General features: G+C 49.7%; 2 protein-coding genes across 2 annotated transcripts in view; one reads left to right on the plus strand and one right to left on the minus strand.

Annotated features, from left to right (window-relative positions):
- The first annotated feature begins 2,202 nt into the window (after window positions 1-2,202).
- On the plus strand, window positions 2,203-20,952 carry LOC142903935 (tumor necrosis factor receptor superfamily member 19-like). Its single transcript, XM_076049840.1, has 10 exons — window positions 2,203-2,324; window positions 3,034-3,122; window positions 3,674-3,787; window positions 9,582-9,760; window positions 9,951-10,036; window positions 16,265-16,429; window positions 18,894-19,022; window positions 19,105-19,207; window positions 19,625-19,812; window positions 20,240-20,952. Exons 2-10 carry the CDS (start codon window positions 3,057-3,059, stop codon window positions 20,242-20,244), a joined length of 1,035 nt encoding a protein of 344 aa, XP_075905955.1. The 5' UTR covers window positions 2,203-2,324; window positions 3,034-3,056; the 3' UTR covers window positions 20,245-20,952.
- Window positions 20,953-21,033: 81 nt separating this feature from the next.
- LOC142904023 (mitochondrial intermediate peptidase-like) overlaps window positions 21,034-26,227 on the minus strand; it is a 17,425-nt gene continuing 12,231 nt past the window's right edge. The window contains exon 19 of the mRNA XM_076049961.1: window positions 21,034-21,423. Within this exon, the coding sequence (XP_075906076.1) occupies window positions 21,323-21,423 (101 nt within the window). The 3' untranslated portion in view covers window positions 21,034-21,322. The remainder of the gene's footprint in view (window positions 21,424-26,227) is intronic.

Genomic DNA, 26,227 nt, shown 5'->3' on the forward strand with positions numbered 1-26,227 from the left:
AGCGAGAATGTAAAACAGGAGATTAAAAAAAAATAGAAAAAAAAAGGGATGAGGATATAAAGTACAACTAGCAGTACTGGTATAGTAGATTAACAAAATAAATGGTTGATGTACAATGATGAAAAAGTAGTGCGGTTCCACGCAACTTTCGCAAAAACAATTAATAACAAGTAAAAAGTACGTTTGTGTTTGTTCTTGTCAACAAGGAGGAAAGAAGAGACAGAAACAAATGCAACTCTCTTGGAATGAACCGGCAGCATAGGCAACAAAACTTGGAGGACTGGACATTGCATGGAATGAACAGGTTCAAATAAATTATACATTTAACTTATAACGTGAAATTGAATTTTTGAGTTTAAATCAGAAATATTTACCCCAAAACATGATTATAGCACAAGGCGTTGTCATTTGGGAACTGAACTCACACGTACAGTAAAATGAAAAACTGTCCGTGTGTGTGTGTGTGTGAACCCTGTATGATTTCAAAAGCTCGTATCTAGTTCACAAGCCTGCCAGCAGAGGGAGACAGAGCACAAATGTGCCTCACTGCTGAGGTAGGTAGTGGAAGTCACGGCTGTATTACGACGCTATTAAAGCCAGAGGGCGCCTGCACATTGAACTTTGCACACTGGAGCAAAGGACGCTTCACACATTTCGAACGTCATCATGAAATCAAGAAATTAGGGCATTTAAAAAAATTAAAAAAAAATCCCACAAAATCCACTCACATTTCCCCTGCTTCCATACTTATACAATACTTAAAAATAAACCAACCATGAAGTGGATGAAGGGAGTTGGAAAAAAATTGGAGGGAAAAATCAAATGTAGCAGCTGTAGTTGATATAAAGATAACATTTGGACACTAATCGTCTGAGTAAGTGTCAGATAATTAGAATTGCAGAGTAAACGTTGATTTCCTGGAATCCGTGTGCAACATGTCTGGACATGTACAGTAAAGTGGCCATTGCTGTTGCTGCAATGCTGAACTTTTGTCCTCTGGTTGCTTTGCCTCTCTCTCTCTCTCTCTCTCTCTCTCTCTCTCTCTCTCTCTCAATCTCACACACACACACACACACACACACACACACACACACACACACACACACACACAGGTGAATACGATCATGTGCATTTATGTCTACATGGCCTCTGTGAGATCATCAGAGCTTCTTGTTGCCATAATCTTCTGAAATTAACCATCATATAAAAATCGATTGATAGATAAGTGTTTTATGTTTAAGCCTGTATATTTACATGCAGAGAACTAGAGGTGAACCTTACCGCAAGTGTATCTACGAGTTGATACTTGAACTGCGAGAAACGCTGTTATATCATTGAATTTTGAATATTGATTAGTATTGCTAGTTTATTTGGGAGCATAGCATTGGTCCGACCTCCCCTGACCCTGACCCTGACCCTGACCCTAACCCTCACCCTCGTCCTAACCGTAATGGGAGGTCGGACTAATGGGCGGTTATTTTAGGTCTGTACTTTGTGTGATTTACTCTTCCTAGCCAACACATGCATTATTTAAAGTCAAATTGTTTTCAAAAGTATACAAAAAGATGTAAAAAAAACAAAACACAAAAAAAGTTATAGCAAAAGTGTATATCCATACACTGTACAGGTGGAAAAAAAATATGTAGTGCATTCAAGAACCTGCTACAACCACAAACATTTTCAAAAACTGTTCTGTGTTGCGAAAGCAAAAACCTTTTGGCCTTCATCATCATCACTATTATTATTATTATTATTATTATTATTAGCTCCTTGAGGGAACCAGTCCAGTGTGTGTGTGTGTGTGTGTGTGTGTGATGTTTCCCTGCAGACTGAAGCAGCAAACAGCTGCAGGTGCGCTACGACACCGGACGTGCAGCCGCGAGAGCCACGAGTCGCTCCAAAACATTTGCAACATACAACATACATGCAACTGCGACTCAACTGACAGGTAGAGCAGGGTGACGTCACAACAACCGCTCACGCCCCCCCCGCCCCCGCTCGGCAGCGCCTCTTTGCTTTGTAGTCACACAAGATCACACGAGCGCGCTCCGGAACTAGCCCCGCCTCCTCTCTCTCTCTCTCTCTCTCTCTCTCTCCCTCCCCGCCTTTGATGTGCACGCGCTCTACGGGGTGCTTCGTCCTCGCGCTGCTTGCGGGTTTCGTGCTGACGGGACTCCCGTTGTTGCTCGTGACAGGGCGAGCGTGCGGTGCGGTGCGGGAAAACACGCCGGCGGCAGAGCTCTGAGCGGCGGTCTGCTGTGTGCGGAGTCTCCGCGGCTCGGCTCGGCTCGGCTCGGCTCGGCTCAGGGTTCGGATCCGCAGCGGTAAGGACGAGTTTCCACTTTGTCTTCCAGTTTGAACGCGTCCAGACTCGGTGTCTGACTGGCTGCGTGCAGAAGCGCAGGAGGAAGGAAAAGGTGTTTAGAAACAAGAAAGAAAAAAAAAAAAAGTTATGGCTCAGAAGTCACGAGTTTTCCAGGCCGGTCGGCTCGGCTCGGCTCGGCTTGGCTCGTAGGCTGGATGTCATGTGGCGTCCATTGGTTGTCCAGAAGCAGGAATTATTGATCGTCTCCATCCTGCTGGAAGTCACAGCCTCACCGCCTGCACACGTGACTCGTTAACTTTACAATTAGCCCTCGTCGCTGTTGTGACTAAAGTGTGTGTTTTTTTTATGGCTTTGTGCAGGAAGAGTTGAGCCTGTGACTCCTCTGTTTTATGTTGAAAACCTACAATTTTGCAAACTTTGCACATTATCATACTTTTATATTGACGATCTGCATCACTGTAAACTCTGCAAATGATAAGTACAGTTTTATGGAGAGGGGGGAAAAAAAAAAACGTTGTTGCTGACAGCGACTGACAAAAAAGCAAGAGTTGAGCCTCCTCGCTGATTCACACACAGTCGGTTAAAGTCTCATTGATTAATTGTTCATTCAATGAGACGTTTTGGCCGAGAAGAGACTGTGAATGATGGACGGATGGTCGATGCAGCCGATGACTCTGTGGTGTCGTGTCTGTCTGCTTGTGTCACAGCTGCAGAGGAGAGACTCACCAACATGGTGCGGATGCTTGGACACGCTGCCCGGCTGGCGCTGGCCGTGCACGTCCTGTGCTCGTCTCTGGTGAGGACTTTGAGAAGTGTGTGGGGTTTTTTTTGTTTTTGTTTTTTGTTGTTTTTTTTTTGGGGGGGGGGGGGTGCAAGCTAACTTTTTGGGCGTCTCGTTCAAGTTTGACAGCGAGAGAAAACGAAAAGGATCTATGAAGCTGCAAATGTGCGTAAAGTCTCTGCAGTTCTCGTCCACACCGGCGTGATCTCGACCTCACGCGACAAAACACCTGGACGGCCGCCGCTCTTGTATTTGCTTTTGCTTCTCCTCTACTGTGCCTTCTCCCTTTTTTTTTTTTTTTTTTATGCGAGCCCTGCTGCGTCCGGCACGCTTAACTGCAGGGCTCAATAAAGTTTTATTTGAACTCATCCAAACACACGTCCCGGCCCCCTGAGTTTAAGGCGAGTCCGAGGAGATGAAACCTGATGCGGGAGCTTCTCTGTCGGCCGGCCTTTTGTCTGTCCGGAGGATGAAAGCGGTGATGAAACCGAGGAATCTCTAACTTTCACCAAACCGCTGCCCCCCCCCTCCACCCTCCACCCTCCCTCTCTCTCCCTCCCTCTCAGATTCCAGTGCGGGCCGAGGAGGAGAGCCGAGAATGCAGGGAGCAGGAGTACAAGGACCGCTTTGGGAAGTGTAAAGCCTGCAAGCAGTGCGACGCGGGACAGGAGCTGTCAAAGGTTTGGAAACGGCCCTGCGTGGCCTCCACCTCTGCAACAAGGCCACCTGTCTGGCTGTCACGGTCGTCGCCGCGTGTTGATTCAGGGAAAGGGAAGTGCAGAAACACAAAGGACACAGAGCAGTTGAGTTGGAGCGGCTTCCTCCCCTGAGCTGCTGAGGATTTCAAAAAGAAAAAAATAAATCTGGGACTGAAAGCGACTTTATTTATGACTTCCTGTCTTTTGGTGCAGGCTGCAGCCGAGTCGCTATTAGCTTTTGTACGGTGCGCAGACCCTTCTTTAATCAGTCACACCCAAACTTCTGACCTTGTGCGGCTGAATGGCCTCCATTGTTTCGCCACATCGCGCCCTGCACTGCGTATTGTCTCCACTGTTTGAAGTCGGCCATGCCTAAGCTTGCTGCTGCCTCTCCGCTGGGAGTACAGTCGGCCTTTTTTTCCCTCTTTTTTTCTCACCACCTTAGTCACAGGTTTGTGTGTGTGTGTGTGTGTGTGTGTGTGTGTGTGTGTGTGCGTGTGTGCGTGTGTGCGTGTGTGCGTGTGTGTGTGTGTGTGTGTGTGTGTGTGCGTGCGTGTGCGCGCTTTGTACAAACAGGCCTCCATGGTGTGAGCCAGCCAAAGGCTTCCCCTCTTTGGCAGCAGCGACTGCATGTGTGCAAGCAGAGGCAGCGATGCAACGGTGACATACGAGATATCGAACCCACCTATTATTGCACAACAATCATGAGTTTACACCTGCTCGAATTCCGTAGATTTATTACGAAAGGAATTTTTTTTTTCTCTCATGTTCTTTCTTTTGTTCATTGTTGTTATTGTTTTGCACGAACAAAAAGGTCCCGATTGAATCGCGATGCGTCGTTTCATCAAAGTGATTGGCGGGTGGGAATGTCAAAACTCAGAGTGCGATTATCAAGAGTGGCAAAGGCAATTACGCCCCATTCACGTCTTACACTGTGGAGTTGGCGCGGTGCAGTGGAGTCGAGCAGGTCTGAGAATGGTTAAAACCTGCAGGATTAAGAGCCTCCACGGTTTGGGAGGAGCCAAAATCATTTATCCAAACATCCCTGCGTCGCATGAAGGTGGTTATTAGCAGAAACCACCGCTGTCAAATATGATTTTTTTTTATTTTTTTTACAGTAACTGTAATGCACAGATCAAAAAGATGTTAGAGTCGCACATTTTACCCTGTAAACTATCAGTTATGACGACCTGCGAACAAAGTTGCATTCCACAAAAAGAAGAGTTGACCTTTGTTCTGCTTGCTCTACTTTTCAGAAAGTATGTGATAAAACTTTGAAAAAAAAAATGCCCTTTGTCTTGTCAGTGTAGCTGGAAGCTAAAATCCGGCATTTCAGCGGGAGGCTGTAAACAGCAGGTTCATTTTTAAAAAATTTTTTTTTAGAAATCTGGAGAATTTTTGTTTCGGATGTGTAATCTGCAGTATTGCTGTGGAGGCCTTGACGGCATCACACCAGTGGACAGCGGCTGACCTCCGAGCCCGTTCATCTGTTCTTGTCGGGCCTCCGACTTTGCAAGAAACATTTCAACGTTTATGTCATTAAGATTCCCTCAGAAAACACACTGACACTCCAGAACAAACCATAATACAACGCCCCGAGGCCGCTGGCCTGCCTGGCTTCGGTCGCGCTTACAAGACTGAAGAGCAAGAAGGAAAAAAACAAGAACCCAGTGAATCGCCCCTGACATCTGTTGCACACATGCATTTAAGGCCGCTCGCCTTTAATCTGGCTGCCACACGGACGTCGGCGGTTCGCTCCAGTGGTCCCAGTTCCTCCCCTGCCTGCTCCACAGGCATGAATGCAGCTGGCCAACCCCCCCCCCCCCCCACCACCACCACCACCACCACCACCCTCACACACCCCTGGGGGGTTCCTGGTTAATAATTGGCTGCCTCCTTCTTTCTCTGAAGGTAGCGGGACGTCGGCTCTCCCCGATGCAGAAGAGTTTCCCAGAGGCTTCAAAAAAAAAAAAAAAAAAGCTGTGGATCGGAGCCCCTGCGAGGCCGGGACGGCAGAGTGCCGGCGGCCCGGCGGCTGGCTCTGCTTCCATAGTGATCCCGGTGGAATGTGGCCCAGTTTGCTGTGGAGGTTTGGCCTCTGGAGCTGCCTGCAGCCATCAATTAGCGCCGTCACCTGAAAGGTCCTTCCACACCGGCAGCGAATTTCCACGGAGTGAGAAAGCGGCCATTATTTTTTCGCTCTTGTGTTGAATTTTTTACGGAGGCAAAAAGCCGAACGGCCGGACCTCTGGCCAATCAAAATGATGTTGGCATGTCGATGACGTCACAACAAAACTACGGAGGTCGTTCCCCCTCCCTGCCGGGACGATGCAGTCGCCCTCGACGTGCCAAAGTGTAGAGCGTCGGCGTCCGGATCACATGACTTGCCCACCGCCCACTGCGTCTCCTCCTCTTTAATCTTGGAATTATCAGTGCGCCCGAACACGCTGCAGACGGCTCTTCCCTCCGTGGTCGGCTGTTGTGTTTGGCAGTCTCACCCCTCCTGAGCAGATCGGGAGATACGTCGAGGATCTGCTTTACTTTGGCTCCCAGTTGAAATCTCTCTCAAGTGCAACGTGGAAATGGAGGGTCCCCGTCCATCCGTTGTTATTTCAATGCCAGAAGGTGTTGCATGGTGCTTTTGTACCCTCTCTGTCCCTCTTTTCTCCCGTCACTTTCAATTGTTTAAATGTCAATTTAAACAGGGGCAGAATTATGGCATCTGAATTGTCGCTGCGCCCGTGATGCCAGCGAAACGAGATAAAATTTCACTCGTTGAGGTTGACAGATTAGGACGGACCCGCAGAATCAGCGAGCATCAGTTGTCACTGATCTAGTTTGGATTGTATTCAAGGAACCGAAAAAGAAAAAACTCCCAATGTGCAGTTTGGTCACTACCACCAGCCACCACCAGGTGTCACACGGGTGAATTCGGAAACTAACGCTAACTGCCACCTTTTGCCCGTCTCTTTGTGGCTGTTGTGCAGCAGGACAGGTTCTGGGCGGGTTCTGGGGGGAGTTTCTTTGAGGGGGGGGTTATCTGGGTTGCGGCCCCCCTTCCAGCCTCCAGTGGGAGCAGTGTGTTCGCTCTGCTGAGCTTTGCCGGCAGAGATAAAGGGAGTTAGAGACGGCTCAGTGACGAGCAGCCGGGCCCGGATCAGAGGGGAGACGCTGGCCCTCGCTCTGTTTGTTTCGTCATTCTGACCCGTTTTGTTGTCTGCGTGGTCCAGTGGCGCCCCCTACAGCCGGCGCCAACGCCAGGCTTGGCGGGGTCCACTGTCACCACACAAAGAGTGGGGGTTCTGCCCCCACTCTTCCACTGGTAGAAGTGGGTGAGAGAACCCGGCAGTACCGAGCGGTGGGCTTGCGCCGGCCCACGCTGCCGACCAACCACGGTCGAGTTTCAGTGGCTGGGCGTCGTCCAGGCCTCCTTGGCTCCGTCCGCCGCCAGCAGAGTGGCGAGAAAAAAACAACAAACCCTGCGGCCTGCAGTTGCCGTCTTTATTCTCCCATTCCTTTAATCACTCATCAGCCGCCCCCTCACTGGTTCTCACTCTTTCTCTGCCCCCCACCACCAGCACCAGCACCACCAGCACCACCAGTACCACCTCCACCCCGACCCTGTCTGGCCCTGCTGCAGAGCGGTGCCTTATATGGCGTGCTCATAACAACAGCTGCAGCAGTCCAGCCTGCAGCCACAGCCGCTGCACCTCAGGCCCAACCCAGGCTTGAGGCCCAGACCAGTGTTCAGGCCCTGGGGTTCAGGCCCAAACCAGGGTTCAGGCCCAACCCAGGCTCGAGGCCCAGACCAGGGTTCAGGCCCTGTCCACACCAACTCGGGTATTTTTGACACCAAACTTTTTTGGCATCTGGTTACAGAAAGAAATCCCTGTTCACACCAACAGTGTGATAAAAAACTGTCTCCGTCCACAGGAAACTTCAAAATCCCCCACAAGCAGTGTAATACACATGCCAAAGCAGTAGGTGGAGATATCACTGCCTAACAGGAAGACTATTATAGCCAATCGCGAGGCTGAAAATGGAAAAAAACAAAACAACCAACAATGGCGAACGGAAGCAAAGTGGATTCTTTCTGCTCATCGTCACACATGAGTACAAAATCAACACAATTCAACAGACTGGGGATTGGGAGTCGTGTCAGTCCAAGTACGACAACATACGAGCTAATAAGTTGCTAAAGAGAACCAGTTTTGGTGAACGCTTCCATAATGCCCACTGGTCTTAATGGAGACACCTCACCGTTTACCGTCGCACACTCACTCAACAATGCCGACGAGAGATTACAGTGGTTTTACTCGGTTTTCCTGTCCACGCATGACTGCTGTAACCGGACTTCTAGAGAAAGTTCACCCTGGACTCTGGTTACAAAGAAACTGGTTCCAGGATCCTGCAGCTGCGTGCTGAGAAACACTCGACTTCAAAAATACCCGTGTTGGTGCCGACGGCCCCTCAGTGTCTCAGCGGGACCCGACTGTGTGGTGCCATCACATGATCACATCCTTACCCCTAATCTCCCGCCTGCCTGCCCGCCTGCTTTTTTTTTTCCATTTCTACTCCAACCCCAGCCCTCCGTATCAGTCTCCTGTGCCCACATTCCTGCAGGACTGCATGCCCGGGCAGTGAAACGGGACACGGGCGAGCAGAGAAGAGCCGAGCGGAGCGAAGCCCCCGTTTGAAGCCGGGATTCTCTTTAATGATATACGAGCGGCACATCACAGAGCCACCGCCAGACACCCTCCTCCCCCGGACTCACTCTGTCCTCCTCCTGGGTTTTGGATTCCAGCGGGGCGACGACCGGACAACAGGAGGGACAGCTGCTACATAGCAGATCGTGGATGATCAGTGCATGATGTCACCCCAGGTCTGCCATGGAGGACAGCGCTCCAGATTCTGAGGAGGTCAAAGCCAAAAGTGATAGGAGGAAAATGGAAAGTCATAGTCTCACTGAGTTGCCTTGGCTTTCGGTGTAAACTGTAGCAGGTCACGTCTCCTACAGTCATACATTTTATTTACAGCTTTTTATCGCGCTAGCCAGTCCAAGTCAAACAGTGCTAAATTTGCCTTCAGAATTTAGATCACAAAGTCACAGGCAGAAGTTTCCACCCAGACTCTTTGTCAGACGTTGTCCGTTTTCCCCTCCCGACTGAATCGCTCGTCCATCAAAAACAACTTCGCCTCGACTCAGAAGTGAAAGATTCAGGTGCAAAACAGACCCTCCTGGCGCAGGGGGTCCCCCCGGCTTGGGCTCGCTCACACAGAAGTAGGAAGCTGTGCTTTTTAAGAGCGCCTTCAATTGTCCCGCACAAAAAGAGTATTCATCTCACTTTCCCCCCGTGTACCTCGCCGTAATCCTGGAGAGCTTCCTCCAGCCTCTCAATCAACGGGACACTCAGCCAGTCTCTCCGCTCACAGGGAGAGGGAATAAAAACCACCGCAGCAATAAACTTGCAATAATACAACAGTGGGTGTCCCTCAGGGGCCTTTCTCATTCTAATGCGCTGCCCTCTCGGGGTCTCTCAGCGGAAGGCCGCCCATTCAGAGCGGGAGAGTCAGGGAGATTATTGCCGCTGTAAGATGGACTCCCGCCATCCACCCCTCCGACACCACCCTCCACCCAACATCATTCTTCAACTGCAGTCCCCCCAGTAGTCTACATTCAAGTCCTCCTTGGCAGCTGCACTCCCCCCCCACTCCCACCACCACCACCACCACCACCACCTCTCACCCGGTGTGTTTCTCCCGTTAATCCCTCCAGGAATGTGGCTTTGGCTACGGAGAGGATGCCCGGTGTGTGCCCTGCCGCAGCAGCCGCTTCAAGGAGGACCGCAGCCTGCAGAAGTGCAAGCCATGCCTGGACTGTGCGCTCATCAACCGCGTGCAGAAGGGAAACTGCTCCACCACCAGCAACGCCGTGTGCGGCGACTGTCTCGCCGGGTAGGAGGAGCGGAGGCCCGACGGCGATCCCGTTTTTCACTTTTTAGTTTTTGCTTGTTTGACTGAAATATCTCTGAATCACTGTGGAAAGTGTGTGTGTGTGTGTGTGTGTGTGTGTGTGTGTGTGTGTGTGTGTTGCGGCGCCTCTGAAGGTGAAAACGTCTCGTTCTCTCTCTGCACTCTGCAACAGGTTCTACAGGAAGACTAAACTCAGCGGTTTCCAAGATATGGAGTGCATACCTTGCGGGGACCCTCCACCGCCGTACGAGCCTCACTGTAAGCACCTCCACCTACTCTACCTCCACCTCTACCTCTACCTCCACTGCTGTCTCCACTTCTACCTCCACCTCCACTTCTCCACCTCTCTATCTCCACCTCTACCTCTACCTCCACCTCTGTCTCCACTCCTACCTCCACCTCCACCTCTACGCCCACGCCCTCCTCCACCTCTTGGTAAATCTCAAACCCGACCATCAATACAGTCCATTCATCTCGGCCCCACAATGGCTAAAGTTTCAAGATGGAACAACGGTCTGAAGGCAAACACTGCCGCTGCATTATTGATCTCTTTGCCAAATCCCACTACACACAAGCATGCCGGCACCAGAACTTCTGCCTGCTGTTGGTGGAAGTGGGGGCCGGGGGGTTAAGCCATACTTTACCCTCTAAGTCCTCCAGCAGCAGCCTGCTGTTGGTTTTTCTGATGGTGGATTACAGCAGCTCAGAACTTGTCACTTGCTTTTTTTTTTTTTTTTTTTAAAGCTCCAAATTTGGATTCAGTGAGCAAACTTCCTTGAACAAACGCCGCCTTTGATTGATCTCTTTTCTGCTGAACTCGTCGGTTTTATTAGCTTTTTTTTCTGCGCTGATCCATCATGCAGAAGAGACGGCGGGCTGTGTGTGTGTGTGTGTGTGTGTGTGTGTGTGTGTGTGTGTGTGTGTGTGTGTGTGTGTGTGTGTGTGTGCGTGTGTGTGTGTGTGTGTATTTCGGAGGGTTGGGGGTGTGGGGGTGAGTGTTACAGTGTGTCCAACCAGGACGAGCGCTCGCATTCCAGCGAGCCACGGAGCCAATTAACTTTTGTCTTCCGGCCATTAGAGGCGGTTAAGTACAACCTTGTGATTCCCAGGTTTTTCCACATGAGGAGCCCAACTTGGCGAGCAAACTCGGACCTCCTGGTAATTGAGTGTGACTTCCTGAGGGCAGAGGAGGCCGTCTGGCAGAGCCGCACACCCGGGCCCGTCAGCTCGGCGGTGTTAAACAAACCCAGGCGGAGTATTGGCAAATTAGCCCCATGTGTCAAAAATAAAAAGGGAAAAAGGAAAGTGGCCGATTCATCAGAAACCCCTTCGTTTTGGGTCGTAAACTCGACGCCTGTTCCCGCGTCGACGATCATCGCCGTGTTATCGCCTGTGGCCCCGGGGGCGGGGGGGGGGAGACGAGCGACTTCGCACTGGCAGTCCAGCAGCACAGTCAAGACCGTTTGTGTTTCCGACAGCTAGTCGCACCTCCACTGAGACTCAGCAGTAGGGCTGCAATCAACCATTATGTTTGTTGTTGACTGTTGATTATTTATTTGATTATCTTATTTATGTCCACCACCTACTTTTCTCTTCTGTTTAATGGGTCCATTGATTCTTGATTTAAAGGCAATGTTTATCACAGTTAAATACCTTAAACATGTGTCTAAAAAAAAATTAGATATTGAATTAATATTCGCTGAATAACACAGTGAAAGAGTGTTACAATTCAGTATAAACGCTCGTATCGACAGGGGCTGTAATTCACTAATTACTGTCGCTCAGTACTGCACTGCAGGTACAAATGAGCATATAGCGGCCCGGGTGAGATTTCAACACAGAAGTTATGTTGCCGTCATAATCGATGACGTCGACCAATCGCTGCAGCCCAACTCGGCAGTCATTCCAGAACCCTGCAGAGTCGTGGCGCTGCGTCACCTCGGCCCCGGTGGTGAGAACTCAACACGCGGCTCCTTCTACTGGGCGACGCCGGGGGCCCTGGGGGGGCCAGCGGCACAGCTGTGCCTAGAGGGTGGAGGGTGGAGGGCGGGGGGGGGCATGTCCCCGTCTGGAGTGGAGCGTAAATCTTGACGCAGTCTCCTTTCTTCTCTCGCCTTCGTCCCCGGTGGCTTCTCCCGGCCCCCAGTTCAAAAACGAGATTGTGTTTTATGGATTCCTTTAGCTGCTTTAATGTGTTTCATCTGTTTCCGTTTTTCACTGTCACGGTAGATCTGAGAGGGCCGACACACACACACACACACACACATCTGAGGCCCCTTTTAACTCTGGGATTGTGCAGATATTCCAGCACAGAGACCTTTTCTCCGCTCCGTTCTTTCTTCTTCTTTTTTACGGCGAAAAAAAAACAAAACCCTAACGACTTGGGAAAGTCACAGCGGCACTCGCAGGCAAACCCTCTGGCTTTTTTTTTTTTTTAAAAATACACTCGCTGAGTGATTTATGAGCCTCCGAGTCCAGTGTGACGAGTGAGTTGTAAGCAGAGTGATAACACGGCCATAGCAATCATTTATTTCCCCGCCTGTGCGCTCAATTCTCTCATGGCCCCGTTGTTTTTCCCCACACGGTTGGATTAGCCACCGCCGCCAGCCGCTGCTCGTTTTCCACTTCAGAACCCAGGGAACTGGGCCAGCCTGTGAAAATCTAAAGTATATAAAGCAGCCAGAAAGCAGCATCGGGTCGCCGCCGTCAGCCCAAACTGTATCCTCACAACCACTCGGAGGCGTCGCGCTGCTGACCTGAGCCCTTCTGGCAGGTTGGCCTGTTGGTTTTTCCCATTTCAAATCTTGTAGGCAGCAGTGGGCGGAGCCAACGCCTGGCTAGGAAAGGTGTGATTTCCCTTTGCGACATCACAGAGGGCTGGATTTACTCGTCTCTCTCTCCTCTCGGAGAGTTATTGAGTTGAAGAGTTGAATTATTTTACGCTCTTATTGTTTCCTCCATAATTCCACCTGTGTTCATACGTAGTTTTGATGCCTTCGGTGAGAAACTGCAATGTCAATAGTCGTGACAATGAAAGAAAAGACATTCAATTCAGTTAGTCAGTCATTCAATTCATAGGGTGTGTCCAAACTCTTGACTGGTAGTGTATTTTCAACACAACCAGTCAAACACACATAACTCAGAGGTCAGTTTCAGTTCTCATCAGACGCCAAAGTCAAAGAGGACGTCAATCAATCAAAAGTGGGGAAATTACGCCAGAATTTAAAAATAAATTGATAAAAGAAAACTTTACGAGGAGTCAAAGAGCCGCCGCGCCCCTGACAAACCTGCAAACTCACCTACTCAAAGAGTCAAAGAGGCTTTTACCTCTTTTATTTGAAGTCTGTGGCTTCCTCAATGTCAACACACACACACACACACACACACACACACACACACACAGAGTGAGAGAGCGGATCAGTAAAACACTCGCCTTTCATAGACTGTGTGTGTGTGTGTGTGTGTGTGTGTGTGTGTGTGTGTGTGTGTGTGTGTGTGTGTGTGTGTGTGTGTGTGTGTAGATAACATCAGCAGGTGGGGCGTCTTCAATGAGCCATTGTTTATGTGCGTTTGCTGCAGCTGCCGATAGCGGCCGATGCTCGGCGCGATGAGCCGCCAATGCTCGGCGCGATGAGCCGCCGTGAGACGGAGGCTGAGGGCCGAGCGTAAACACGGTGCTCACACGTCGCACCTGCAGACGCGGCGGCACAATGGGCGCACAAGGGCCAGTTTTTGTGGGTGCTGAGCTCAGCCACTCCGGCACTTCCGAGTGGCTGTTTGTCGGCAGGCGGGCGGGATTGACTCCTCCTCTGATATCAGACCAGGAAATTCCAGCGGCACAAGACAAATCTTGTCAGATTGTTTGAATTGTTACTTGGCGGGGAGCGACGCCGAGGGCCCCTGGGGACTCTGCAGTCGCTGGGTCCTCTGCTCCGGAAACGCAGCTGGGCAGTTTGAACGGCGAAGCGGCGGCTCGCCGTCTCCTGCCAGCAAACGTGCTCCTTGATTAAATGCAAAACCACGCTCGTCCGGTCGCCAGGCGGTTGGTTAGCTTTAGCCGCGTGTTATCAGCGAGCTTGTCGGGGAAATGGATCTTCTAGGTTAAAATCCAAACCAGTCGTTTTTTCCAGGGCAAACGGACCTCTGGATCTTTTATACTTTTTTTTAAACTCAGGATTTATTTTTTTCCCTCTCTTCTCCCCCCTTGTTTACTAAAATACCCTCATCCCTGACTGACCGGGGGCCAGATCTTGTTTATATAACAGGGGGTTTCTTGACGTGACGAGACTTAAAAAAAAAAAAAAAAGAAGAAGAAGAAAAAAAAGAAGAAAATAGTTGTGACCACTGATGTCGGCTTTAGTTTTAAGAAGGATCCTGCTGACGATGTTTAGTCAAATGTCAACCAGGTTGGAAAACAAACATTCAAAGTTGCAAATAGCATTAGCATTAGCACCTAGCCAACTACACCACCGGTCAAAAGTTTGGACACACCCTATGAATTCAATGTCTTTTCTTTCATTCTCGTGACTATTGCACGTTCATGAACACTGCAGTTTCTCACTAGAGGCATCAAAATATGCATGGACACACCTGGAATTATGTATTAACTCAAACACGTTTTATGTTTCAATTCTTTAAAATTTTCATAAAAAGCACAGCATTTTTCTTTGCTGCAATATTATTATTACATATATCCTTGCTCACATATTTGATGTCTGATGTGTAGATTTTTTTGTTTGTCCACCACAAATTTGTCAAGTTTGAATCCATTTTAAATAACAAACAGTCGTGGTCACGCCAGCCTCCTGTCCGGGGTCGTCCAGGGTTTCCAGCAGAGCCTCGTCTCTCTGTTCCGCCAGCACTTTCAGCTACAACTTTGCGGCTTGGCTGATGCTTGGACGCTGCTCTGCTCTCTGATCTGTGCGTTATCACACACAGGATGTCTGGAGAAAGTCACCCAGCATCTGTGTGTGTGTGTGTGTGTGTGTGTGTGTGTGTTTACACCAACAGCTGCAGCCGATCACCGAGCTGCCACTGCCAGAACCCGCCCACAGCCCTGCAAAAAAGAAAAAAAGAATAATAGTTTGTCAGCGTTTGCGCGGTTCAGTCTCAACCTGCAGTCAGAAAATTAAAAGCACGCTGCTCACCTGAACTGCGCCAGAGGAGTGTTTTCAAAATGAAATGTCACGTCAGCTCTGTAATCAGCCGCGGCAGCGATTTGTCTCTCACTGACTGACGGCCAACACGGCTGGAATGTGAGATGGGATTCGTTTTGGTTATTTGGTGTTCCCCCACCTTATCACAGAGTTAAAGATCACTGGGGTTTTTTTTTTAAATTTCCCCTAAATCAAAAGAGCTTTTGTTCATCAAAGTGGGACACATCAGAGCGAAGATAAATCTTGTCAAGAAGATCCGGGGCAGCAAACAGGAAGGTTTCTTCTGCGTGTTGTGAAACAGAAGTACAGGAATCTGTCTCGTTCTCAGTGGGAGGAGGAGGCAGAGCCACGGCCATGGCGGGGAATGAAAGAACTAAAAATAGGGGAAAATGTAAAAGTGGATTTTTTTTTTTCTGAACCCTTTAGTTTTGCTCATCGACCTTTGGAATGTTTGAAAGAATGTAATTGTTCCACTATCACTGATGACCTTCTGAAAGGAAAATGACAAAAGAAATCTCAAGCCAGTTGTTTTCTTCTTCTTTCCTTTGCCAGTAACTTTTGTTCTACGGTCGTTCTCCACCTTCGTGTTCCGTCTGTGTGGCGACTTGTATAATGGGCGACGCTCCGGAGGCCAAACGTGTTCAAAGATGCGGCCCAGAGAAGCGTAGACACCTGACTGGCCCGCGGGGCAGGGGGGGGGGAGGGGGGGATATGAGTGCTCGGCTCCTCTTAAATCACCCAAAGCCCCGGTGGGCTCAGATCCCACCTGCTGGAGAGTCTGACCAACAGCCTGGAGGCCTGAAGCCGCCTGTAAATCATCCTCTGGTTTTCTGTTTTCTGAAGAGGCGCCTGACACACACTAATTGGAATGTCTGCCAAAAAAACACGCAGGAGGGCGATTGGAGTTGAGTTGTCTGTCACGTGTGCAGGTAGGCAGGTGGTTTCTCTGAGCCAGCTGGTGGCGACTCGGAGTTTCCTGACGGTGCGGCTGGACCAATCACCGTGAGCCAATCAGGTTCCAGTGGAGCCGCTTGATATCAGCACGATGATTGCTGTTGGTCGGTCAAGATTGACTAAACTGAGTCAGCAGTTCGAGGAAGTGTTGTCTGGTGGTGATCACACTGCAGCATCCAACCTCTTCAGCCACAGCCGTGATTTAAAAGCTCACAGCCGCTTCGTCTTCTTCTAGAATTTGACAGAGGGGCGGAGCAGGAGCAGATTCTTCTTCTTCTTCTTCTTCTTCTTCTTCTTCTTCTTCTTCCGCTTTAAATCAGACACTGCCCAGTTTCTCCTCCGTCACGCTGATTTCTTTCCCTTTTCTCCTTCGCAGGCAGTGGGCGGGTCAACTTGGTGCCGCTGCCCCCGGTGGTGACCAGCCCTCGGGACATGGCCCTGGCCGCGGTCATCTGCAGCGCTCTGGCCACGGTGCTGCTGGCCCTGCTGGTGCTGTGTGTCATCTACTGCAAGAGGCAGCTGCTGGAGAAGAAGCCCAGCGGTGAGTGGCAACGCAACCTCAATGCTAGCACAGTTTGAACTTGGTGGGTTTTTTTTTTTTTTTTTTAATAAGTCATTCATTGTTTTCTCTCAAAACTCTGAAAACATTTCCGATGGAAGGTTTTCAGGATGGATGCGAGTGTTGTAGTCTAGACCACAACTACTGAGGCCACGACATGATCAAGACTAAGAGAGTATCAAGATCGAGCCACCTCTCTTTTCAGCAAGAAATCTTTTAATAATTTTCATTAACATTGTTTCAACTTTGCTTCATAAAATTAAACAATAGATTAACTTGGAATAAGGGGGCAGGGGGTCACTCTGGGTGTCACAAACAGAGCATAAAACAGCAGCAGCTGGATTCTTTTCCATTATTATCCGTCATTGTAGTGTTGGCTGAGTCTCACCCGGTCTGCAACACTCATGGCTGCACAACATTTCAGACTTGCATTGCAGGGTTATTGAGAAAATAGCTACTAATTTCTCTTAAAAACTTTTCTCCTCCGGCTGTTTCAAAGCAGCGTAACTCTTCAGCCCATTATACGACCGGCGGGCCTGCTTTGAAGTTGACCTCTGGCCCCCGGCCTCAGGCGCTGCGTTTCTTAATGCACGCAGCCAGAAAATCAATAAATCAGCACAATTTGTCCGTCAGTCACGTTCGTCTGCACGTCTCTGAACGCGCTCTGCCTTCCTTTTCCTTTGAATGAGAGTCACACACACACACACACACACACACACACACACACACGCTGATCTTCAGCCTTAAGCCTGATTACATTCACACGTTGCATATTTGTGGCATCTCGTCTAATGATCGACGTTCCGACGACCCAGAGTGTTGGAACATCCTCGGGCAACGAATGAATGACATCACCTGGCCCCGCTCTCAAGGCGGAAACAATTGTGTCTTTTTCTCTCCGCAGTCGCTGTGAAGCCGACGGTGGAGTTAAATATTTTTTTTAAGAAAAAAGACAAATGACTCGCAGGAATTTTAATCAACCTCACTTGGTTGCGAGGCGCCTGCCAACATGTAGCAGGGCCTTAAAGTTTTGCCTGAGAGATGAGGATTTCACCCGATAGTCGATTTTTCAATGGTGCTTTATTAGCTTTGTTGTTATGTAGCAGTAACAGGCCACAAAACAGGCAGTTGCTTAAGAAACCATGAAGCTACATCACAACTAAAAATAGACGAAAAACAACAAACGCGCTAGCGTTAGATGCTAACGCTAGCACGTCCGGATAAAAATGGTAGCCTGACCTGACATTTACAGCAACTAAGCCATCTGGCAGAAACACCCATTGGCTGCAATAATCTGGACAAAAGTACCATTATACACATTACGTCCTCATTTGCTCAGTGGAGGCTGCTGACCGCCTGCAGGGAGCTGGTTTGTTTTGGTGTGTGGCGCAAAACTACGACCTCTAGAGGTGGTATTGTTTTTTTTGTTGACTGCTTTTTTCACGGTACAAAAAAACAAGACTCTGGGATTTGTTTGGCAGTGTTTTTGCCGGGAGTGATTTAACTCTTGGCTTCCTCTGCCAGTTTGGCAGCGCAACAAAAGAAATACTGCGAGGAGAATCTCCGGCCTTGCCAGCAAACTGGGAGGCATCAATCTGAGCCGTCAAGGAGACACACTAACAAACAGTGATCTCTCAATAGAGCAGAAGGACTTTTACGAGCTCCCAGACTCCCACACTTTTTTTCTTCTTTTTTTTTTTAACTGCCTTTGAGTCATTACCTTCAGGCCGCAGGTGCCGCTAGCCTGCTTATCAAAACAACATGACTATATAGTCAATTGAGCCTCAAGGGGATTAAATCCTTAAATAAACTCTGACTGTAACTTTAGGGGGCTATTAAATTACTGTTTTGTAGTTCTGTTTTCAGCAGGCCTATTTGTTTTTTTTATTTTTTCTATTAATATATTTTATAAGGGGGAATGCTATTGGACCTATTCCCATAATGTTGCTGAGGGCCAGTGTGCATTACTGGGAGGGACCGATATTAAATGGATTGTGATACAGACTGACTCAGACTGTTGCTGCGTTTCCATGACCCCTAGAATTGCGCAAAACCTAAATATTGCAATAAAAAAAACGTTGATGGAAACAGCTGAACTTGGAAAAATCTCTCAAATATGTTAAATATTTGGGTTTTGATGCTCTCATGAGGTGGTTTTTCAGATGTAAACACTTGCAAATTGCAATTGCACTGTCGAAATTTTTGAAATAACGCTTTTATTTTGCGAAATACTGTCATGGAAACGCAGCTATTGACACAGACGCACTCAGACCGTGAAACAGACGTCTGAGCTGAAGACGATGTTTTTCGTCTTCACGCCATTAAAGTGTCTGTCTGTCTGTCTGAGCGTGACTAAAGTTGACAGAGGCCTCACTGAAGGACAGGAAGCGGCTCTGCTGTCTCCTCTGCCTTTACATTTCAGTCTCTCTGATCGTGTCTCCCACAGCCATCTCTCTGCGCTACCAGGACTGTCCCTACGGGGGCGCCGAGCTCTCCTGCCTGGACCCGCGCTGGCTGCACGACTTCCCCCAGAGACCCTGCTGCCAGTGTCACCTGGGCCCCGCGCACACGGGCGGTGGGTTCCAGGGTGGTTTGGGATCAACAGGTTTGATCAGAAGTCAGAAGTCGGTGGGTTGACGCGGCCTCGTGTGTTCCAGGTCCCGTCCACCTGATCCCGTCGCTGTGCTGCGACGAGAGCTGCAGCCTGGGACGCAGCCACGATGACAGTCCCTTCCAGTCCCAGACCAGCCTCAGCGACAGGTGAGGGGGATGCAGCCCTACAGTTGGCCTACGGGGGGGGCGCCGTGTCGGCGGCGGAGGCGCCAATCTCCTCGTTACGTCCAAATATGGCAGCCCATTCGTTCCAATGGTGTACGGCAACGCATTTGCCAAAAAAGAAACGTGCAGTCATGTCACTTCCCATCGTGCTTCACGTGAGGCATCAGCCAATCAGAACGAGTCGAGACACAGCAGCTCGTACGACGCAGTGACGTAGCATTGGGAATGAACTCTTTTCTTGGGATTTTCTGGCTGTGGAAATATTTTTTCAGAAATGTGGAAATATGTTCCATGACTTAGAAGTCAACAACAGAAAGATTTATTATGAACCGTGTGTCAGGTCAGAGGCGTCCCGTCAACTGTTTCATAGGTGTTGACTCATTTGCTCTGATCCGACAGAACCATCGACCAGGAGGACGAGTTGGGCACCGCGGCAGCGCTGGGAGGACATCCCGAGCCAGTCTGCACAGACCCTGCAGGAGGCCTGAAGGATGAAGAGCAGGCGGAAGACGAGAAGGAGGAGGAGGAAGAGGAAGAGGAGGAGGAGGAGGAGATCGTCTCAGAGCTGCAGCCGTCACTGCAGGAAGGTGAGCCGCCATCATCCCACTGTGTGCTCATTGGTCTGGACTAAGACCTGGACTGGACTTGGACCTGGTCTGGACTTGGATTGGCAACCTGGACTGCGGAGCTAAGCAGTCCAGGTTGCCTCAAAGTCATACTGCTAAAATAAAAAGATTCTCTGACTTGAAGAAGAATAGGAATAGGAATAAGAAGAAGATCGGCGAGAGTGGTTTCGACGTTAGCGGGATAAATCAGAGAAACCTTCCTGCAGCCATCTGTGCTGGATCAGCTGCTGACAGGAAGTTGAAACTTGCGCGCGCGCGCACACACACACACACACACACACACACACACACACACACACACACACACACACACACACACACACACACACACACACACACACACGTGACTAATCGCTGGCTGTCCTTGGTCTTCCTGCTCTCTCCTCAGGATGACACGGATTTCTTGAGCTTGCGTTCCCAACCTTGAACCACCCCCAGACTCCACGACAGCCGCGACAGCCTGATCCCGGATCAGATTACACACACACACACCACAACACACATGTCTGTCTTTGAAAGGCCTGCCGCCGACCTCAGAGCCCTGAAGTGTGCAGACAACACACCGCTCGACTAGCAGCACTGCTGAGGAACGTGGCAGGTCATGTGACTTTTATCTTCCCAGAAGGTGAAAACTGATCAAATGAAGTTTTTTGGGCAAAAAAAAAAAAAAAGTCAAGGTGGGGGCATGGGGGGTGGGGGGTGTCGTTGGCCCGATTAGCGCACCAGCACAGTGTCGGTCTGTCGGCCGCTCACATGAAGATTTTTTTTTTTGTGTTCTTGTAATTTTTTTTGTTTTGTTTGGCTTTGTTAAACAAAAGGTTTTGAGCCTGTTTGTCTCGAGAAAACGTTGCACACTGAGGACAATCTTGAACGAAGAGGACAAGGAATGTTTTGTAGATAGTGTACAAAGAGCAGGTGGATATTTTTTTTAAGATGAATGACTGTTTTTGGTTGTTTTTTTTTGCCCCATTTTGTGTTTACGGCTGTGATTGGTCACACGTGTTGCTGTCGTTTCATTTTTTTTTGTAAATAAACTTGTGGAACAAATTCACTGGCGTTTCATTTTGATGTGGAGGAGGCGCAACGGACGATCACATGACCAGATGGTCATGGTGTGTGTGTGTGTGTGTGTGCTTGTGTTTTTAGAGTAGATTTAGTGTGTAGTAATAATAAAACCTTAAATTGCATTCAGAGGCATCTCACTGTTTATTTTCCACAAAGTGCCGTGTTGAAAAACTATGTACACATTTTAAAAACAGCTGTCTGACTAGAGTGGATTCACCTGGAGGAGAATCCAGAGCTTCTTACCTGGTGCCACCTGCACAACCAGAACAATCATATCAAACAGTCACTGTGATGCAGAGAGCCTCAGCATCTCTGCTGAGCTTCCAGTCCGTTTCGCCACCACCACCACCGCCACCGCCGCCGCCGCAGTGCCGTGGTTGGTTGGGGTGGGCGGTGCTTGGTCTCCTCAGCCCTCCGAGTCCATGATGAAGGTCTCAAAGTTGGGCTGCAGCTCAGACACCAGCGCGTCCACAAAGTCCTGGATGGTGGGTCGTCTCTGCAGCATTCCTGGCAGCGGGACACACAGCAGAGAGCAGAGAGTGTTCAGGGGGCGTGGCCAGTGGGCGTGGCCAGGGGTGGGCAAACTTTTTGACTGGTGGGCCACAATAAATTCTAATAATCTAATGATCCAATAATTTCAAAGAGGGAGCTGAAGCAGCAGCAGATGGTGCTGGTCGGCCACCATAAAAAAAAAAAAGATTTGAGTTTTTCAGTGCGGACGAGTGAGAATTTAAAATTGAACTTGCCGCCATGACTTAGAATTTTTTTTTTGGTCAAACTTCTTTTATATGTATTTTAAAGTTTTCTGCCTCACTTTCAAGTCTCCTGCCAACAACTGAACCCTGCCTGCTGCGCCTCTTCCTCTGAAAAAAAGAAGCCGATCGTTCTAGTGATCTTCAGACCTGCTGAAAAAACCATGTGGATGAGAGTTCATCAGGATGGCCCAGTGAGAATTCAGCCATGAAAAACCTGCAGCTGCGCTGCGAGGGGAAAATAAATAAATAAAAGTGACATTTCCGGTGTGTGTTTACCGTTTGTTGCGTAACAACATGCACAATGAGGAAACTTTTTTTTTTTTTTTTTTAATCACCTCCACAAAAATGCTGTTTATTTCACGGCCTTCTTTCGCCACCTATGACACCAACACTTGAGTTCTGTTGTTGTTTTTTCCCCAGAGGAGTGTGTTAAAACAGGCGTCACAGGCGGGGGGAAAAAACCTCAACGGCGGTTTGACTTACATAAACATTTCACTGCGCTCCATGCGGCTAATAGCACACGCGCGTGCGCACACACTCCACCACCGCAAAGCGGCGTGGAGATAGCAGCGCGCGGCCGCGGCGGCCGAGGCCTGGGAACGTCGGCCGCTGTTTGCAGAGCTCGTCTGCCTGCTCATGCATGAGGACGGCGGTGCCATCACGCTGCACGCTCGCTTTGATGTCACTTCATTTCCCCTTGTGTGGCTGCCAATGTAAATACACCCCCCGACCCCCACCACACCCACACACACCCCTCCTTCCTGCACGGGTCACTTCCAACACACACACACACAAGCATGTCTGTACAGGCACACGTGAATGGAGACAAACAGTCTCTCTCTCTCTCTCTCTCTCTCTCTCTCTCTCTCTCTCTCTCTCTCTCTCTCTCTCTCTCTCTCTCTCTCTCTCTCTCTCTCTCTCTCTCTCTCTCTCTCTCTCTCTCTCTCTCTCTCTCTCTCTCTCTCTCTCTCTCTCACACACAGGAACTGGCTCAGCAGGTAGGAACAGAGTGCAGCCAGCCCTGATTAGAAGCGCCACAGAGGGGATTATCATCTCCTCTTACCCACCGGCTGCACCTTTCCCCCTGGCTACAAGGTGAAACCGACACACTGGGGTCTCCGGCGCGACCACGAGGCCTCCTGGGGGAAACCAGGCGGACACATGAAAACACACACACACACACACACACACACACACACACACACACACACACACACACACACACACACACACACACACACACACACACACACACACACACACACACACACACACACACACCCCTTCCCCTTTCTTTGCATTTTGGTAAGTGGCCTTCCTCCACGTGATTGGTCGATTGGCTACATGTAGTAACAACAAAGTGGCCTCGAGGGACCTGAGGCCCCTCCACCCCCACACTGGACCACCGGTAGGTGTCAACAGAGACAAACAGAACGCGCCACTTTCACTTGAAGTGAACTGGTCATGTGACCCCTGACGGCACGTCCGCTGACGGGTAAATGCGGAAAAAAGTTTTTCCATGACGCTTTTGTGATGATACCTCTATATGGATACGTCTGAAAAACCTCATCTCATGAGCAAATCAAAACCTTTCAGCTGAACCCAAGTTTTCCACGACCAGCTTTTTATTGCCATATTTAGGCTTTGCGCAATGACAGTCAGCAGCAGGCGGTAGGAGGTGACGGCTCGACTGCTCTTCTCCTGGTTGAGACGAGGAGTTCAAGTCACTTTTACGTCGGCACCGCCCGAGTCTCTCTGCAGGAGTGTGAAAGTGGCCCAGAGAAGAACACAGCCACTGTTGGCAGAGCAGAGCAGAGCCAAACAGCGGCGGCAGCGGCACTTCGTCACTTCGGATTTAAGAGTTTCCACTTCCATGGAGGACGGCACCGAGGCAGCTGGACTTCTACCTGCTGCAGTCTGTCGGCCTGGCCAACTTGGTGACGCACGACCAGCAGACCAGCAGACCAGCAGAGTACTTTTTACTTTTTTTTCAAACAACAACCTCTGAAGTTTCCCTCTCTCAGCAGCACCAAATCCTGGCTGGGAAAGCTATTGGCTGCGGCTCAATGGCTCAAGAGCACTTGATGAGGGGGAGGAGAGGGAAGGAGAGGAGCCCGTGGTGTGGGAACGCTCAAATCCTGGACGCCTCCTGAGAGACGGCAGGCATAGTTTCCATCTGCGGGCAGGAAATCCTTCGGCCTCGCCGTCTCCGCTCGCTGCCACCTGCTCTGATCAAACATCGGCGCTGAAGCGCAGCGATGCTCAAGAGCAGCGACAGGAAGGCGGAGGGTGAAAGGCAGAGAGCAGCAGCGGCAGTAAACACGACTTTTATCTCTCTCTCTCTCTCTCTCTAGGAGTCGTCCGTCCGCTGGTCGGCGCAGGACAGGTTTATTTGGTTTGAGGGTGGTGAGCGATGCTTATCAGCGCGACCGGGAGCTGCGAGGCTCACTAGCGGCCCCCGCGCCTTCACTAATGACGGCTCTGGGGACGAGAATGCGGCAGCAACGGTTGAAAATTGCTGCTCAGCCCGCAGCTACTGCTGTCTGGGCCAACAACCGCAGAGGAAGAAGCTTTTCGGTGGCCGCTCTCCGAGCAAACACATACTTCTACCGACACATGAAGAAAGAAAAAAAATAATACAATTTCGGGCCTTCATTTTTGTTTTAGCATCGGCTCAAACTGGCCGTTCTCGCTCTGCGACCGAGCCGCATGTCCACATTTTCGCTGGTCGCCTGACCGACTCGGATGGAATTTAATTTGAAGCAGCAACAAACTAATCTGCAAAACGAATCCCCCGCCACCGCCTCTGAAGCGTCACATTCCCGGCATGTTTCGAGAAGACCAGATTAAAGATTTCACCACAACAAACACAAAGTTCCCCCGTCAGTAGCTGACTGTTGAGCAAAGAGTCTCCATCACACCTGCAGGCGAGGCTTTGGGCCGCTAGCCATGCAATTAGACCCTTTGAAGTTGAGGAAGCTTCTTTTTTTTTCTTTCTTTTTAAGGCAACCAACAGGGAGAGGACGAGGCCCGGAGAGGAGCGAGGCAGCAGGTTGGAGATAAAAACAAAAAGTCTTGCAGAGATGTTAACGAGCGAACCCGACGACCCTCAGAACGCCTTCCTGGCTCCGCCCACACAAAATCCCACGCGTCGTCCACATTGCAAAACTCACATTCATCGACACTTCCAGATATTGCCGCTACATTTCATCCACAGGACAAACCCACTCCCTCACCCTTAGATACCGTTTATTACTTTGGCAGGATGCCGTTTGCAAACGTTTTGGACGATAAATCACCACACAAGTTGGAGCCGTTGATGTCGTCCTCACAGCCAACGGTCAAAAAAACCAAACCTGACTTCGGTTAAAGGGATCAAGTCTCAGCGTGGCAAAATACATTAAGAAAAAAGTTACACATATCTACATTCTTCAAGTTTAAACTGCAGGCCGGCAGCCGCGTGGCGTTCAATGGCAACGATGCCTTAGAACAGGTTGTTTCCTTGACTGGTTGACAGAGGAGCACCCAGGTGTGTTCAAGTGGTTCAATACTTTTTTTTTTTTTTAAATCCGGTTCCCGGCCTCTCTCCCTTCCTCCACACTGCCACTGATCAATTCACTCCACACGTTTCTCCTCGGCGGTTACAAAGCAAAGCGGTCCGAGGAACTCCTGCAGGGTCGTGCAGTAAAGTGACTCCTCCACCAAGACCCAGCCGGGTCCTGGGAGCGGCACCGCCGAGCTCACCTGGATCCACTAGCGCTGGGAACCGTCCGAGGCCATGAAAGCGCCCTCTGTGGCAGCGGTCGGGGTTCCGTTCAAACACTTGATCACCTTTCACTCCCCCCCCCCCTCACACACCTCCTCCTCCCTCCTGCCTCCTCCCCATCCGAATCTCACTTTTCCTGGTTAAAGCCGCTGCCTCTGGGATTTCCATTTCAACGTGGCCTTTTTCTCTGGGACCGGCCCAGATAAAGGCTGCCCTCCGGCTGGCCTGGCCAGAGGGGAGGCATGAGGGGGCGCTCCGGTTCCCGGGCGTGGCCCCAAAACCCCTTCGTTAGATGTGTCGGCTGGAAGCTGGGCATTAGATTCACAATACGACACCACGGGACGATCACACACTAAAAAGGAAAACAGCGCGCGCACAAAAAAAGAAGCTTCACATTCACATACGCATACAACACTAATCCAGTTTACCTACTACAGAAGAAAGCCATACGGATTGTAAATCAATCAGATTATTTGGAACCAACTAATGCATTATTTACCAATTTATATGCTTTGAAATTTTTTGGATTTAGTGGATTGTAAAACGGTCAATTCAATCTTGTTGTTGCCGTATCCTTTGTTATCTATTTATCTGTATGTGTAAACGTACAATTATGACACAATCATCTAAACTAAACTAAAGCTTGGACCTCACAAGAGTCTTGTGGTTTCCTATTTAGCCTTACAATGGCTGTGGGTACAAATCTATTCTTATTTCGCTTTGTCCTGCCCGTCAGAACCACAAAACGGCAGCCAGAGGGGAGGAGCTTGAACTCTCCATGTCACCGGGA

This window comes from Nelusetta ayraudi, unplaced genomic scaffold (assembly GCF_046127955.1).
Source record: "Nelusetta ayraudi isolate G7.1 ecotype Tasmania unplaced genomic scaffold, CSIRO-AGI_Nayr_v1 ptg000120l, whole genome shotgun sequence".
Classification (NCBI taxonomy): Eukaryota; Metazoa; Chordata; class Actinopteri; order Tetraodontiformes; family Monacanthidae; genus Nelusetta; species Nelusetta ayraudi.

Excerpts from the sequence above, each read along its gene's own strand:
- LOC142903935 (XM_076049840.1), top strand. The coding sequence starts at position 3,057 with ATGGTGCGGATGCTTGGACACGCTGCCCGGCTGGCGCTGGCCGTGCAC. Across the intron at positions 3,788-9,581 it reads CGGGACAGGAGCTGTCAAAG|GAATGTGGCTTTGGCTACGG; the intron begins GTTTGGAAACGG and ends TAATCCCTCCAG. Across the intron at positions 10,037-16,264 it reads ACCGCCGTACGAGCCTCACT|GCAGTGGGCGGGTCAACTTG; the intron begins GTAAGCACCTCC and ends TCTCCTTCGCAG.